Below are 14,644 nucleotides of genomic sequence, written 5' to 3' on the forward strand. Positions count from 1 at the left end.
AGCTCAAATAGGTTTTCTCCAGCAACATTTGTTCTGCTTTTAAATGCTGCCGGTCTCTCAAATTTTCTATGGATCCATAAATACTCTAAAATATTACAAATGGATGTAAAGAAAATATTCATCTTTTGAAAAGGTTTTTTTTTTTTTTGAGGTTCAGAAAAAGAAAGGCTATTATAGCACAGAGTAATGAATGAGTTTGATGCTGCTGAACCATGAGGAGCAGTTTCAGTCCCTATGAAATAAAACTGCCACCAGCTTGCTTGATTTCAGGGATTTGATTATCAGCAGTTTGGAAAGCAATTTAACGTTGCATTTTCATTTCGATAACAATAAACGGTCTATGAGGTCTGTGTGTAAAAGGCCTAGCAGACTTATAGCTGAAATGCACAAAAAGATGAGATTATTATATTCGGTAACGTCCAACCCACACAGCAAAATGATTTTCCACTCGAGACCAGAGTTGGGTCATCCCTGGCAGGACTTGGCCAGCTCATCAGAATTGCTGCCATTCCAGAGCACAAAGACAATGAAGGAGTTGTAGTGGAGTGTGAGATACAGAGTCCGCAGCTGTGGGTGGATAAATAGCTTCCCATTTTCCATAGCTATCCATTAATTATAAAAGCTGCATAATGTTTATGTGGACAGAAAGAGTAACAATGATCATAACAATAAAAATGACACACAGAAAATAAAGAATAAATGTCTATGTTACAAGTTTTGTGTGACTACAGCCGATATACAAATAAAAATTTGGGAGAATGGATGAAGCCAGACGCAGGAATGTGGCATTTTGCCTCATGTTTGCATTTCTTTTGTGGAGACTTTTGTGGAGTCTGCAGTAGTTGATTAAAAGTGCGGACACTTCTGACCTCCGTCCCTTCTCTCATTCCTCGCTCATGACCACAGCCAGTTCTTCATGGGAGGATCTTTTTACTGGAAACAACCAGATCATTCGAGACTGATCTGTAGTTAATTTATTTGTCCTGCCGGCAGGGAGGAGACTGATATAGTGATCTGGGCAAGGGATCTTGTGGGTTCAGTTCTGTGTCAAAGGCAAGGTACTGCTGGGAGTGACTTGAGTATGAGTCAGCTCTCCCACCATCGTTCCCATTATCTGTTTTACACAGTCTCCCTTTCTCACTAAATCTAAGTCCACGTACAATCCAATAAATACATAGCATGTAACAAAAGCCATCTACTGGGAATATGAATGATTTCCATGGTTATTAAAGCAGTAACAGAATAATAAGATTGTGGTTATAATAAACAATGTAATGTTCACACCCAGGATTTCCACCCACAATAATCTGGATTCTGGTTATTAATCCTCTGTATTTCAAATATGAATGCATAAGCACTTTCCTGTCTTCCTGCAGAAACCTTAGGAACAAAAAGTCTATTCATATCCTTTATATCAATGCATCATAGTCATGATCTCATCAAAGAAACATGAGGTGCGAGCATTAACTGAGTGTACTAAATCCAGCCCTACTCCTCTCTGCTAAACTATAATTTCATATTTCATGTAATGTGCTTTCCTGTCCCTGCACCTTTTTGCCCGACTATAATGGATTGCTCTCTTTTCTGTCCAGTCCACCATCAGAAAGTGTCCGCATAAAAGTTTCCAAGGTTTCGGTCCACTTCTCTTGTGAAATACGCTGCACAAAAGTACCGAACCACCTACGCTTTACACCTACAGGAGCTGCTCTGCCATGGAAACCAATGCCATGAAACTCCCAGTGGACAGTTTTTGTGTTGCACTGCAGTTGATAGTGAAATATCTAGAAACAAAAGAAATCTCCTGAGCCGACTTGCTGCACCAGTGGCATCCTAGTAGAGTGCCATACTTGTGAAGAATGACCCGTTCTTTCGCAGGTGTTTCCAAAAGCATGCTAGCTAGGTGCTTGATTTTACACACCTGTGGCCATGGGGACTGAAAACACCTGAATGCAAAGATTGAGAGTTATCCACATAGTGTTTCACATCTTTATTGTCTTTTTAATACTTTGGAGGCAGCAGAACAACTCGTCAACTGGCATATAACATGTCAGAAAAGAAATTACCTCCACCCAATAGATATTGAACAACATTAATATTCATGAGATGCTTCCTTGCAACTCAGTGTTTATAAGCCCAGTGAAAAACAATGCTTACACCTAATAATTCATGGTGATTTTGTCACTGCGTCTAACCCCTCTTAAAGAGTTAGTTGCATATGAAATATTCATGAATGTAGTTAAAGGGATTGAGTGCATTTTACATGTGTCAACCAAAATTAAGGTGATGGTAAGACTGAAAGATGCTATTTGGTAAGCCCTTTTCCTCTAGCTATTCGGAGAAGTGTGATATTAATTGGATTATCATAACAGAATTACTGCTAAAAGTGCTGGGATTCAGTATTAAGCAAGGATTGCCTTTAATGCCAGAAACCCACTGAGACACTTGGCATGCAAATTCAGCTGCCTATAGAGAGTAACCACCTCGAAGAAGGCCAGACATCCAAATTTACTGCCTGAACTCTATATTTAGAGGCAGTCAAAGTGGGGTGGAAAACTCACATTTCCTTGTTTTCCAGAACAGGGTGGCAGAAGGACCTCACCTGAGCAAGGCTGTCTAGCTGTAGCAGAAGGCCTGTTTTCACTCTAAACCAGACGCTTCCTCCACACCCTCTAGGCCTTGTTCAATAAACACAGGCTTAATTCACTTTCTTTACTCCCTGCTGCAGCTTGACAGGTGGTCCGTGAAAGTGGGTACCTGGGAATACGGCAGAAAGCAAAGCTTGTGCTGGGAAATGTGGAACTCAGATTTCAACCATCATTAGCCTGTGGTGATGAGCAGGAATGGCTTTTGCTAAGCTGGCAAAATACTATTCCCTTATAGTTAATTTACTCGTATTTCACAGTTACAGTGTAACACCTGGGGCTGATTGGGGTGAACTCTGCTTAAAACCCGACGCCTGTTTTGTTTCACACGCTGCTGCTCTATTCCTTCTGTGTTGAGTTTAAAATCCTATTGTTTTGTTTGTTTTGTGCTCCCTCAGGCAAACTGCTACTACCATGGTAAGGTGGAGGGTCATGACAATTCGGATGTGAGCCTCAGCACTTGCACTGGGATTAAGTAAGTGTGCCAGGCGCTAGTTTGTTTCCCATTTTTTGACATGACACCACTGGTGTAAAAGCTTAGTGATACATTCAACAAGCTAACCCTGATCTCTCTGCTTTGGGACCTGTAAAAGTTTATACTGTAGTGCCAGGTGTCGCTAGAACGGTACATAGTGTAGATTTAAAGTCACTTAAAATATGCATAAAATGCAATATGCAAATATGCAAAATTGCTTATCATAATATAATGTTCTATACACAGTTTGATTGCTTTAATTTGTTTTTGTTTTTTTGTTTTTTGTTCTCCACATTGCCAAAAATCCCTCAGTAGCAGTTTTCTATTACATCTGAGTAATAAAGTGGTAATAGTAGGGTAACAAACAGCGTAGTTTAGCGTAATAGCTTGGTAACAATTTGATAAGCTGCTAGAAATAAGAAGGTAATGTCTGTGAGTTTGAATTTTCACATAGTTATAAAATTGTAATACCCTCATAATAATAAGGTAATATCGGTTGATGTTTTAGTATACAGTATTTGGATAGCATTACTATATTATAATGTTTAAATTAATCCTGCCTTAGCTTCCAAGCATTCTGCTTTGCTTAAAAGCAAATATGTAAATATTATGTTTAATGCTCTGGATTATTAAATGGAAACGTCAGCATATTTTATATCTGGATGACAATAGATAACATGTTAGGAAAGAAAGAAATATTTAAAATGTCCAATACACAAAAATAAGACGTCATCCATGTTCTCCCGCTCATCCAATTCAGTGTTGTGGGGGGCGGGGCCGCATTTGTCACCGATTAACCTCTAACCATCCAAAGATCCAGCCTCTCCTGCAGCAAGTAGCACCAAGCCGACAACTTGTATACTGACAAATTTGAAGTTTTGAAGGAAGAACAATGGTAAAGCAAGCATGATGTAATTGACAGTTCTTTGAGTATTGTCTTATTTAAAAAGATGCACTATTATATTTTGTGTATAGAGTAAAATAATTAATTTATCTTTTTCCTATTATGCCCAAAATGACATATTGGAACACGTTATTAATGTCTGTCATTAGAAATAAACCACTACTAAATTCACTTGGGGTGGATAGCTATATTCTGAGTACACCACACCTCTAACCCCCTCAACTAAACTGTTGAAGCTGGAGTGGTACATTTTGGGCGAAAACTCTTAATAGCATTGGCCAAGTTTTAAACAAGCTCCCAGTTTAGCTGCACACATCAGCTTCCAGGTAAAATTTGGGCTGTGCACAAGTTTTTGTCTGTGCAAAGAGGACAGTTACAACCAATAGTTATGATGCATTAATGGCTTTACTCCAAGTTTTAATGGTTTAGATTATGGCTAATTTGTTGGTTTGTTTAAAACCTCTCAGGCTGCTTAATTTGTGTTAGTAAATACTGAATTTTCTGCAAACCATGCAAACCAAGGTAAAACCCCATGTATGTAGTACTGTTGCAAATCTTTAAACCTGACATTCATTAAGGTTTTTAAGGCACGTGGAGGATTTCAGTCTTGTCGAAGCGCACTGCAAATGTCAGTGAGGAGTAAGGATTGCAGCAATATCACTGGACACAATCAAGAATGTTTTCATGAAGCAGCCAGATGTCGACACCCTCTGCAGAGGGATATGCCTGATTGTGAAGCTCATTCTGCTGACCTCAGTCTTGATATTTATTCATTTATTTCAGTTATTCTTAAACCTGTCTGCATAATAATAACAGATCACCAGAACAGTTTTGACAGGAAGCTACACAATTCTTGACCTGCTCACAGAGACAAATAGCTCCCCATTTGTGTTTGCAGCAGTCAGGCTTGGAGTTGGTTCAGCACGAGTTTGTGTGATTGTGAACATTGTGCAAGGTTTACAGAATCTTACAGCTTATGCACAATGGGTACACTCATCGCTAATGACATGTCATCTTGGTCATCACGTTTGATTATTTTTTATTGCATTGTCGATATTTGCACCTCTGATAGCCTCTTCCTCGTTCTGCAGGGGTTTTATATCTCTTGGCGAAAGATCCTATGTACTGGAACCATGTGCTGATCGCTCTGATGGGACTCACTGGATTTACACAGCTGAACACCTCAATTTTGCTCCTGGCACCTGTGGCCATGATTTCAACACGACCTATTCATCTGCGCACACAGACGGCAGCCCATTCAAGGCTTTTAGCACAAGGGTAAGGATTATTAAACACATATTTTTTTTCTACAGCTAGTAAACTCTCAGTATGTAGTATGTGATTTTATTTTCATTCAACAAAGGTACACTCTCAGACTGGGTCATGGTTTGAACTTTAGATCCCTGGCCTTTCAACCTGTCTTTTTTCTTTCCTTTCCAAATAAGTCAGATCGTAAAATCAGGCAGAGCAGAGAAAAAGTTTTAGCTTTCAGCCTTCTTTGTAGTTTAAACATTTAACTTCAGTGAAACCTAAAGACGTAGCTTTAATAGGACTAACTATTTATACCTGGATAAATTATCTAGTAATGTACAAAAGTCTTGAGCCACTATCAATTTCTTTATGTTTTTTGGGGAAAATGGGATTTATAGGAACACATGTAAATACAGTATATAAGGCAAAACCAGAGTTTGTACAGTTCTAGTGAGCTTTCTGGTCAGTATTTAGTATGACTACCATTCTTCTTCATCATAGCCTGAACGCCCTTAGGTAAGCTTTCTTGCAATGTTTAGTCTAAGCTCTCCAGAGTTCTTGAAGGATAGTCGAACCTCATTTTTGGATGTCGGCTTCCTTTTGTTCCGCTTTCTGTCAAGATGATCCCACCCTGCTTCAAATATATTGCAGTTCAGGCTCTGGGGAGGCCAGTCAATAACCAGTATTTTTCCATTGTGTGTGTTATCTATCTATCTAGGTATGCTTTTACTGCATTGGAAGTGTGTTTGGGATCAGTGCTTTCCAGATGGTATTATATGGTGGATCAAAATCTGATGGTACTTTTTTGCATTCATAATTCCACCAATTTTCCTCCAATCTCCAGCACCACTGGCTGAAATGCAGTCACAAACTATGACAGAGCCTCCGCCATGTTTTTAACTTGTTTCTAGACACTCATTGTTGTACCTTTTCCTAACCCGCTCTACAATATTGAAGACAATTTGAACCAAAATATTTCTAACTTCCCGATAAAGATTCATCACTCCATAGTACCACTGATTTTCAGTGCAGTTAATGTGTGATTTGGCTACCTCAGACTTTTCTCTCAGTTTTCCTTCCATTAGAATGGCTTATTTACAGCAACTGTTCATGCTGAGATCATTTCAGATGAAGCTTTGGTGAACAGTATGTGGATTAATTAAACGACCAGATGCATTTCTTAGGTCTTGTATCAGGTCTTTTTTTATTAAATTTCTTTTCCCTTCCTAATGACATGACTTTTGGATGCGGTTCATCTGCTGTGGGAAACTGCTTCACTTGCCATCCACTGGTTCAGTTTCCCGAAATTCTTTTGAGGACACAATGAACACCATGCCAAGATATAAGTTTTTAGCTAATAGCTTTTGGGGAACCACCTTATTGGTCCAAAAGAAAATCAAAGATAATTGTGTTATCTTTGGCATTTTTTGTAGATTCAACCAAATAAATGGAAAGAAACTTAAAATGGGCTCTTTGCTAAGTTGTCTGCTATGTGTAAACACAACACTGGTTCATCCTGGTTCATGGTTGAGTCCGTTCAAGCCTTTTTAGGCTTGAATGATTCATAGGTCAGTGTTAAGTACATTTTTCTGAACATGGTCAGGTTCAGCAAAATGTTTAGATGAGATAAAAGACCTTTGATAAGGCCTGAAGAACTGTTGCTAAAGACTACTTTAAACAATTAAAGAAGTCTGGCTCCTTGGAAGCAAAATATATAGAAATAAGAGGTGATTTTTTTTCATAGCACTCTATGATATATTAACCCCTTTAAAAAATGTCTCTCAAGTTCTTTTGTGCAGCCTCTTTATGGGACTGATGGTTATGACAGTATGCTAAAATTAGTAGTTAGCTATTAAATATGTCTTCACAGAGCAGTTACCACAGGCAAAACTCTCTCTGTTTCATAGAGAACATTACAGTTCCCAGTAAGAAATTAACACTTTGTTTTTTTGTTTTTTCTTTATGCATTAAGATGATATTATAATCACGTGAGGCTCTGAAAAAGATGTAAAGATGACCAGCTGCATCAACTAGCTAGAGAGAAATATTTCAGTTTGATTTTCTGGACTTCAGAGAATATAAAATGCAGAATTGAACAGTGACAGGATATATATTTTTGAAGCCGGTACTTGTTCTGACAGATGCTCTGGAGTGTGTTAGGAGAGCAGTTTAAAAAAAAAAAAGCCTGTGAAAAAAGTACATTCGCTGTTTAGCAATAGCATTTGCTCTTAATGTGAGATGAAACTGCTGGGTTGTGCTTACGGCCTCCAGCAGGACCATCCAGAATTAAAGAGATTGCTTTTAAGAAACCCCATCCCACTCTGCCCCCTGCTACAACACTGAGCATAGAGATAAATCACAAGGGGCACGGCCCTGGGGAGTTTCTAACCTCAGAAAGCATAAGCTTTACAGATGATGAGCACTGATAAGTGAAAAACATAAACTCCAGTCATCTTTATCTTTGGGGTGAGGTAAAGCAGGAGTGGACAAACATGGCTGATTAAGCAGATTAGTACAGGGAAGGACTCGGATATAGGTGGTGCATAAGATGAAACAGATGTTCCAGTTGGAGGCTAAGCAAACATACTAAAATCATAATGCAGAAAAAATGTGAGGGACTTTCCAGGGCTTTAGTTAAAACTGATTTTTATTTTTGCAACCATTTCATTGAGATCAGTGTGGGACGCAGACCAAACATATGGGTATACTGACTGAAACATCCTGTGTTTTCACATTGTTATATTTATTTATTTCTCCGGTATTAGGGATTTTCTGATGTTTTATTGTAGAGCTTGATATCTGCAAATGATTATAGCGCTGGCTTTAGTGGCAAGCATTGTCTTAAATCTTAAGAGGAGTACAAAGATTTAGCACAAATGAACAAACCCTGACAACAACGCAATTTAGAAGTTCAGATGGATTATACCCGTGTGAAAAATGAACTTTTATTTGTTTTATTGGATCAAAATGTTCTCATTTAAAGCACTATGTCCCTAACACTCATTATATGCTAAGAGATGCCAGAATTAGAATGCAAATCATCTCCACTAAGATGTAGTTTATTCATCAGGATGTCGAATGTCGCAACCCCATTGTCAAGTTAAAAATGTGAAAACAGAGGAGACAATGTTTTAGACATCAATGTCTAACTAATGGCGAAAGAGCTTAGCAAGCAGTCTTGTTAATATAGCAAAGAGTATGGTAATAAACAGAGTTTAGTGTAGCAAAGAGAGAAGAAGTACATCAAAAAGCACAAAGCCTTATTTGCTGTACTTAGCAGAAGGCATGCAGGTTCATCTCAGCATGTTACACGGGGGCACAGAGGTGTGCACTGTAGCTTTGATAAACTGCAAAGTACCCTGCTTGAGGGTCTAAAGATTAAAAGGTGTGTTGACAAGAGTGCCCTTAGATGATGAACATCAGATGAGGCTGAAAAGGGTAGAGAGATATGATGGCTTGCTGAGAGGAACAGCACGTCTGCAACATGAATTCTAACAAGGACCCATGTTGAAAATGTGACTATCCATAATGACCATGATTTGAGTGTCTTGTCTTTCATGCTTGAAACAGATCATAGCACATGGATGAGTCATGTCTGAAGTGTGCTTTAATTCATATTAAAGAACTATGAGCTTATACATGCTAGCCTAAACTAATTACAGACATCACATCACCTCCTTTGGTAGGTTGAGGGTGTATACCACATCGGCATCTGCTGCCCTGTAGATGCATCCTTCTTTCACTCCATTACCTATAGGTTGATTATCTAGGTTGAGTTTTTTTTATGCACACCAGTGGAAGTTTCATCAATAAAGGGTGTGTCGTGCAGATTTTCCAGATATATGTTAGATAAGATAGATGCTATAAATAGGATAACAGGTTTGTTTTCCACTTTAGATTAGCAGTGTTTTCCTCTTCCAATAGCAGTTTCAGTTTTATTTTGATAAAGATGCTAGAAAGTATCTTTTGTACATTTAGACCTATGACTCTAACTGACTGGATTCTCCTCCAGAACAACATTGCTCTTCACTGAGTTGAAAGAACAGTATTTGTGTGTATTTTTCCTCCCCAGTGGCCTCCTAGAGACTTAATCACCATAGGGTGTATTTAGAGCACACTTGCCCATCCTGGCTTATCTATGGAGGAGGCAGATAAGAGCAGAGAGGATCCAAGCTGCCAGGCCAGCAAGGATAAAGAGGCTCAGGTTGAAAGAGGGCCATGGTGTGAAGTCAGAACCTTTAGCTCGCAGGATCTGCAAGTGTGTGAGTGGAAAGAACAAGATTGTGTGCATGTGTGTACCTATATGCAGGTGAAACAGACTGTAGCGCCGCGTGTTGTATCAAATAGTTGATGCCAAAGCATGTGATCAGTATGTACTTTGTGACCACAGGCTGTGAATTCTTTTACAATTGGATTTATAGAAGTTGCATCATCATCACAATGGTGATTTTATAAGTTTCATTTCATAAATATTAGATCAAAATTTTAATGAACCAATTTATGCCCAAACACTAACGACATTCCATTCAATGTTTTTCAATTTACTGCTAATCAGCAGTAATGGTAAATAACCTAAATAGGACTGGACACTCCTGTTTAGTATTAAAATGTCAGCCTAACAATTTTAGCAATAACAATTTTACCTTTAAAAATCCTCAGCCAGGCCATTATTCTTTATATTTTACTTCCAAGGAGTCAGACTCAAGTACTGTTTAATGCTTATTCAAGCATTAAAAACTGCACCTAATTTAAGGGATGACTCCAATGTTGTGTCTAGACATAACAGAGATCATTTCTTAAGGCATTTTGTTACTAGCAGCCTGTCACAAAACACACAATTTGTATTCTTTTTCTTTAGCTCAATCTATGAAAAATGCCAAAGGAATATAGGTTCACAGACATAAAGTAGCATTTTGTATTAATGAGGTGATTCCCAAGGAGCTATTAGCCAAAAACTTGGCATATCTGGGCATGGTGTGCAGTCTGTCCTTAAAAACATTAAGAAAATTGGGCAGAGTGGAGTGGAAGACCTAAACAACAATCTACAGCAGTATTTACTGCTCTCAGAAATCCACAAAGACCTGTCAGAAAACGTTGATCCAGCATCTGTTGAATAAAGGTGATCAACTAAATATTGATTTTTAAGCCTTTTTTTCCTTATATTTTGTATTTCCATATACATTTATAAACGTTTCAATAAGTCGCTGTACTTTGTTTTCTCATTTTCCTACCAAAACACAAAGAAATCAGGGGTGGCACAAGACTTGATGCTGTGTCTTAAGTATACTCGCTGCTGTAACTGATATTATTTCAAAAATTTTCATTTTAGTTTCACACCATTTTCCTGTCTATTCAAAACAGGTTGAACACTCACAATCTCTGACCACACAAAAAAAGAGCTGAATATTCAATATACTGTATATAAACGATGGGTGTAGCTTCCCTGCCCAGTGACTTAACCCTCTGGGGTCGACGGACGCGCCGGCGCGTGGAAAACTGGACTGATACACCTGATACATCTGATACATCTGCAGGTCTGACAACAGTCAGACCTGCAGGATTAAGGCCTGTGGTATTCTCCTCTGTCTTATAATGGACAGAAACTCTTTTTTTGGAGTGGCACAAATATTTTGTGTGCCTTCTTATTTGATGCAGAACACCTGATTGTTCTGTAAATAGTTTTAAATGGTTATATAAAAACGCCTGAGGCCTTGGCTGTATTTTTAGGTAAATAGTACCATATAACTTTGTTGTTTGCAAAACTTGTGCATAATTTTTAGAATTGTGCAATTTCTATTTGCATTTCAAGTTATGAAAATGATTCATTAGACATGTTTGCGGTTTTTACAGTAAAAATATACCTTTCTTCTACTCAGATTTTAAATTTTTTGTCTGAATTTAGATCAATTGTGCTAATATAGTATGTCAAAATGAAAAAAGAACTCCAATTTCAGATATTTGAGGTTGTGCTGAAAATAATGATTCCAAACAAGGCAAGATAAACAGTTTTTAAAAGTGAAATATAAAGGTAAAATCAAAAGTAGTCAAAAACGGCCAATTATACCCTGGACCCCAGAGGGTTAAACCTGCATTCTTTATAATAACCATCTGGGGGAGAATCCTCTGGGTGCAAAAAAAAAAAAAAAAAGCTGGTAAAATCCCCATAAATTTGTCTGAAAATTTTATTTTATATCTATTTAGCAAATCAAAAATCTTTTTACGTTTTATAGAGAAAATCTATTCATTTCTTTATATTGTGTGCCAACAGACCATGCAGCACTGCACTAAACAAGCAATAGCGATTCGTTTGGAGTGTTATCAGATTTGTGTGACCTTAGTGGCTCTTACTGGGTCAGATGTGAAGCGTAGCTGATTGTTTTTTGCTGATTTTCATTTCTGCTGCCTTTTGTGTAGAGTGCAGTTCAGGTGAAAAGCCATCTCCAGTGGCCACCTGCTGAATTTAGGCTGCCCTTTCCAGAAAGCTGCAGTAAAGTGCTCCTTACTAACATCCTTCTCTCTCTACCCTCTCCTCCTACTCCTTTCTTCTCATCCCCTGGTTTATTGTTTTGTTATTTGCACCCTCCACCTCCTCTGTCATTTTCTTTTCTTGGATTCATATCTCCTGTTCCTCCATCTTTCATCCTTTTCTGCTTTCCATCCAACTGTTGCCTGTCCACTCCCTTTCATTTATCTCTTGCAGCATAAACGCCATGCCCAGACTACAACCAAGTATGTGGAGCTGATCATTGTGGCTGACAACCGAGAGGTAAGCAGAGGTCAAACGTCTCATCATCCTCTTCATCTTCCTGCTGACTTCCAAAGTAAAGAGGCTCAAAGACCAGATCCCAAGCTAGCTTCCTTCCTCTTGAGACACAGATAAGAAGGTGCCACCACTGCCTTTGTGTCAGCTCTGATGCGTCCACTCGCTCCCCCAATTCGCTCTCCAGCTCCATCTACATCCTGCTGCATACATCACTGACCACTTGACTCACAAATGAGACCGTTCCTTATGTGGGCTCTTAGACCTTTTAAGAAAGCTAAAAGAAGAAACAGTTTCTCACTAGTTTGAGACACATGGGTCAAAGTCACATGCTTTAGAGCCTGAATAAATTCTGAATATAATACAAAGCAGTTGAGGTTATCTTTTCAGCATAACCTTTACCGAGGAGCCTTTTGATGATAACAGCTACAGCAGCAGTGGCAAGAATGGGGGTTAGAGCGCACCCTATGAAGACATTTCTACAACTGATACAGTGTTACACTATAATGCGATATGTCCAAAATACTATCTTTGAGGGTAATAAGCATTCAAGAGGGCAGCACTTTGCTTCATTCTCTCTACTTGTATTGTTCAGTTTCAGAAGCAAGGCAAGGACATGGACAAAGTCAAGCAGCGGCTGGCTGAGATTGCTAATTACGTGGACAAGGTAACAATTGAATCCAAAGAGGGAATGCAGTGGTGGATTGTGATTTATTAGAGGTCACATTAAGCCTGGTGAGAATTGACCGACCTGCGGGCAGAGGTTGATTGGATTATGAATGGATGATCAATTTCATAACTTGGCTGGGCATTTTGTGATGCAGCCAGTTTAATAGATTGTGCCGTGGGTGGCTGTTAAACACAACAGAAGCAAAAAGCTGATTTATTCATCTGGAGAGCCATACGCTGATAAATATTTAAGGACTTATACAGAGCCACTTTCGGTTTTAAGTGACTTTTTCTATAGCATTTGTGGTTAATAGGTAATTTGCAGTAAAGACAGTGGCAAAAATATTAAACACATCTATAATCGCATCCCTCTCCCTGCTTCCGACTCCAAACTGTTAGTTCTACAGGGCTCTGAATATCCGTGTGGCTCTCGTGGGGCTGGAGGTGTGGAGTGATGTGGACAAGTGTCCCATAACCCAAGACCCATTTACTACCTTGCACGAGTTCCTGGACTGGAGAAAGGTCAAGCTGTTGCCTCAAAAGCCACATGACAACGCCCAGCTAATCAGGTACTGTAGCATAGAGATGCAATGCCTGTGTTTAGGATAAATCCTTTGTATGAAAGGTTTTCTTTATTCGCAACTAAACAAAAGATGCTTAGTAGTACAGTTGATGGTTATTCTTTGGAGCTACCCAGTTTACTGGGTGGTGTAGAGTTTCTAAAATAAACACATGACTACAAAAAATTGAACTCCCACCTTTTAAAACATCTGCAAAACCCGTAGCGCACAACATATTTGATTTTTTTAAATACACAACACAAAATTATAAAGTAAAAGGTCATTTTTAACCATTATTTATAGCCTACATTGTCCACCAGTTACAGAACGACCCATCCTACGGTATGTGGGTAGATGCTAGCCACACAGACGCTGTCAAGGAGACATGATGGGTGTTTGGGTCTTTACACAGTTGTTACCCCTCTCATTTGGTAGATGAATGTTAACAAAACAACCACGGCTAAAAAAGAAAACATTCAGAGAACAATGGCTCTGTTACAGCTGCCAGTGAAACAAATGTTAACAGAAACATGAGGTGGAATTTTTTAACGAATATATCATTTTTAGTCAGTGGAAAGATATTAACAGTAGCAGTGTTACAGTAGTTGTTGGTCTGTCAGTAAAAGACTTAAAACTGTAAGCTGAGATGTGTGGGCATTTATCTAAGGTGATGTATAATTTCACACAGCTGCTAACTTGGCCGTATGCTCCCGATTTTGAATAAAGCTTTAGCTTATTTGGCATTCACGACAAATTAGAAGCAAATGAAATGCTTCCTGCCCTTGTATGAAAGCCTTAATATATGTTTTTGAAATGCAGCTGCCAGAGCACATTTGCACTGGTGGACCCGCAGCAGTCTTCAAAACATCATCTTCTGTTACAGGAAACGCCGCATATTGCTAGTGGTCAGAAATCCTCAACGGCGCCTTTGATGACAGAAGTGTGAACACATGCATGGCTGCATATTTGAGCAATATAGTAACCATTGTGTTCTCATTTTCAGTGGGGTGTATTTCCAGGGAACCACCATTGGTATGGCACCCATCATGAGTATGTGCACAGCGGAGCAGTCAGGAGGAATCGTCATGGTAGGCTAATAAGTGTGTTTTTAAGAAGGGTATGAGGAGGGTATACATGGGAAACGCCACTGAATCGCATTTAATACATTTTAAGGGATCACAAGCTGAATGAAAATGCAAGTCATAAATAATGAATCATTACAGAACTTTAATGTGTTGCATTAGCACAAGTCATCCTATTATTTCAGTCTTAAAGGCCTGGCTGGCTGGTTAGGTTTGGTCGCCAGATGGTTCTTCACTCTTGTCCTGCAGATGGTAAAGTAGGGAGTGGATCATTAGGATAGAACTGTGTACTGTATGCACA

The 14,644-nt window shown here is 38.9% G+C and overlaps 1 protein-coding gene across 2 annotated transcripts in view; it reads left to right on the forward strand.

Annotated features, from left to right (window-relative positions):
- adam12a (ADAM metallopeptidase domain 12a) overlaps positions 1-14,644 on the forward strand; it is a 75,129-nt gene that overhangs the window by 39,757 nt on the left and 20,728 nt on the right. For both annotated transcript variants that reach the window (XM_026178433.2, XM_026178434.2), the window contains exons 5-10: positions 3,041-3,117; positions 5,113-5,299; positions 11,973-12,038; positions 12,628-12,699; positions 13,101-13,270; positions 14,265-14,349. In XM_026178433.2, coding sequence (XP_026034218.1) covers positions 3,041-3,117; positions 5,113-5,299; positions 11,973-12,038; positions 12,628-12,699; positions 13,101-13,270; positions 14,265-14,349 — 657 coding nt within the window. The remainder of the gene's footprint in view (positions 1-3,040; positions 3,118-5,112; positions 5,300-11,972; positions 12,039-12,627; positions 12,700-13,100; positions 13,271-14,264; positions 14,350-14,644) is intronic.

This window comes from Astatotilapia calliptera, chromosome 8 (assembly GCF_964374335.1).
Source record: "Astatotilapia calliptera chromosome 8, fAstCal68.1, whole genome shotgun sequence".
NCBI lineage: Eukaryota > Metazoa > Chordata > Actinopteri > Cichliformes > Cichlidae > Astatotilapia > Astatotilapia calliptera.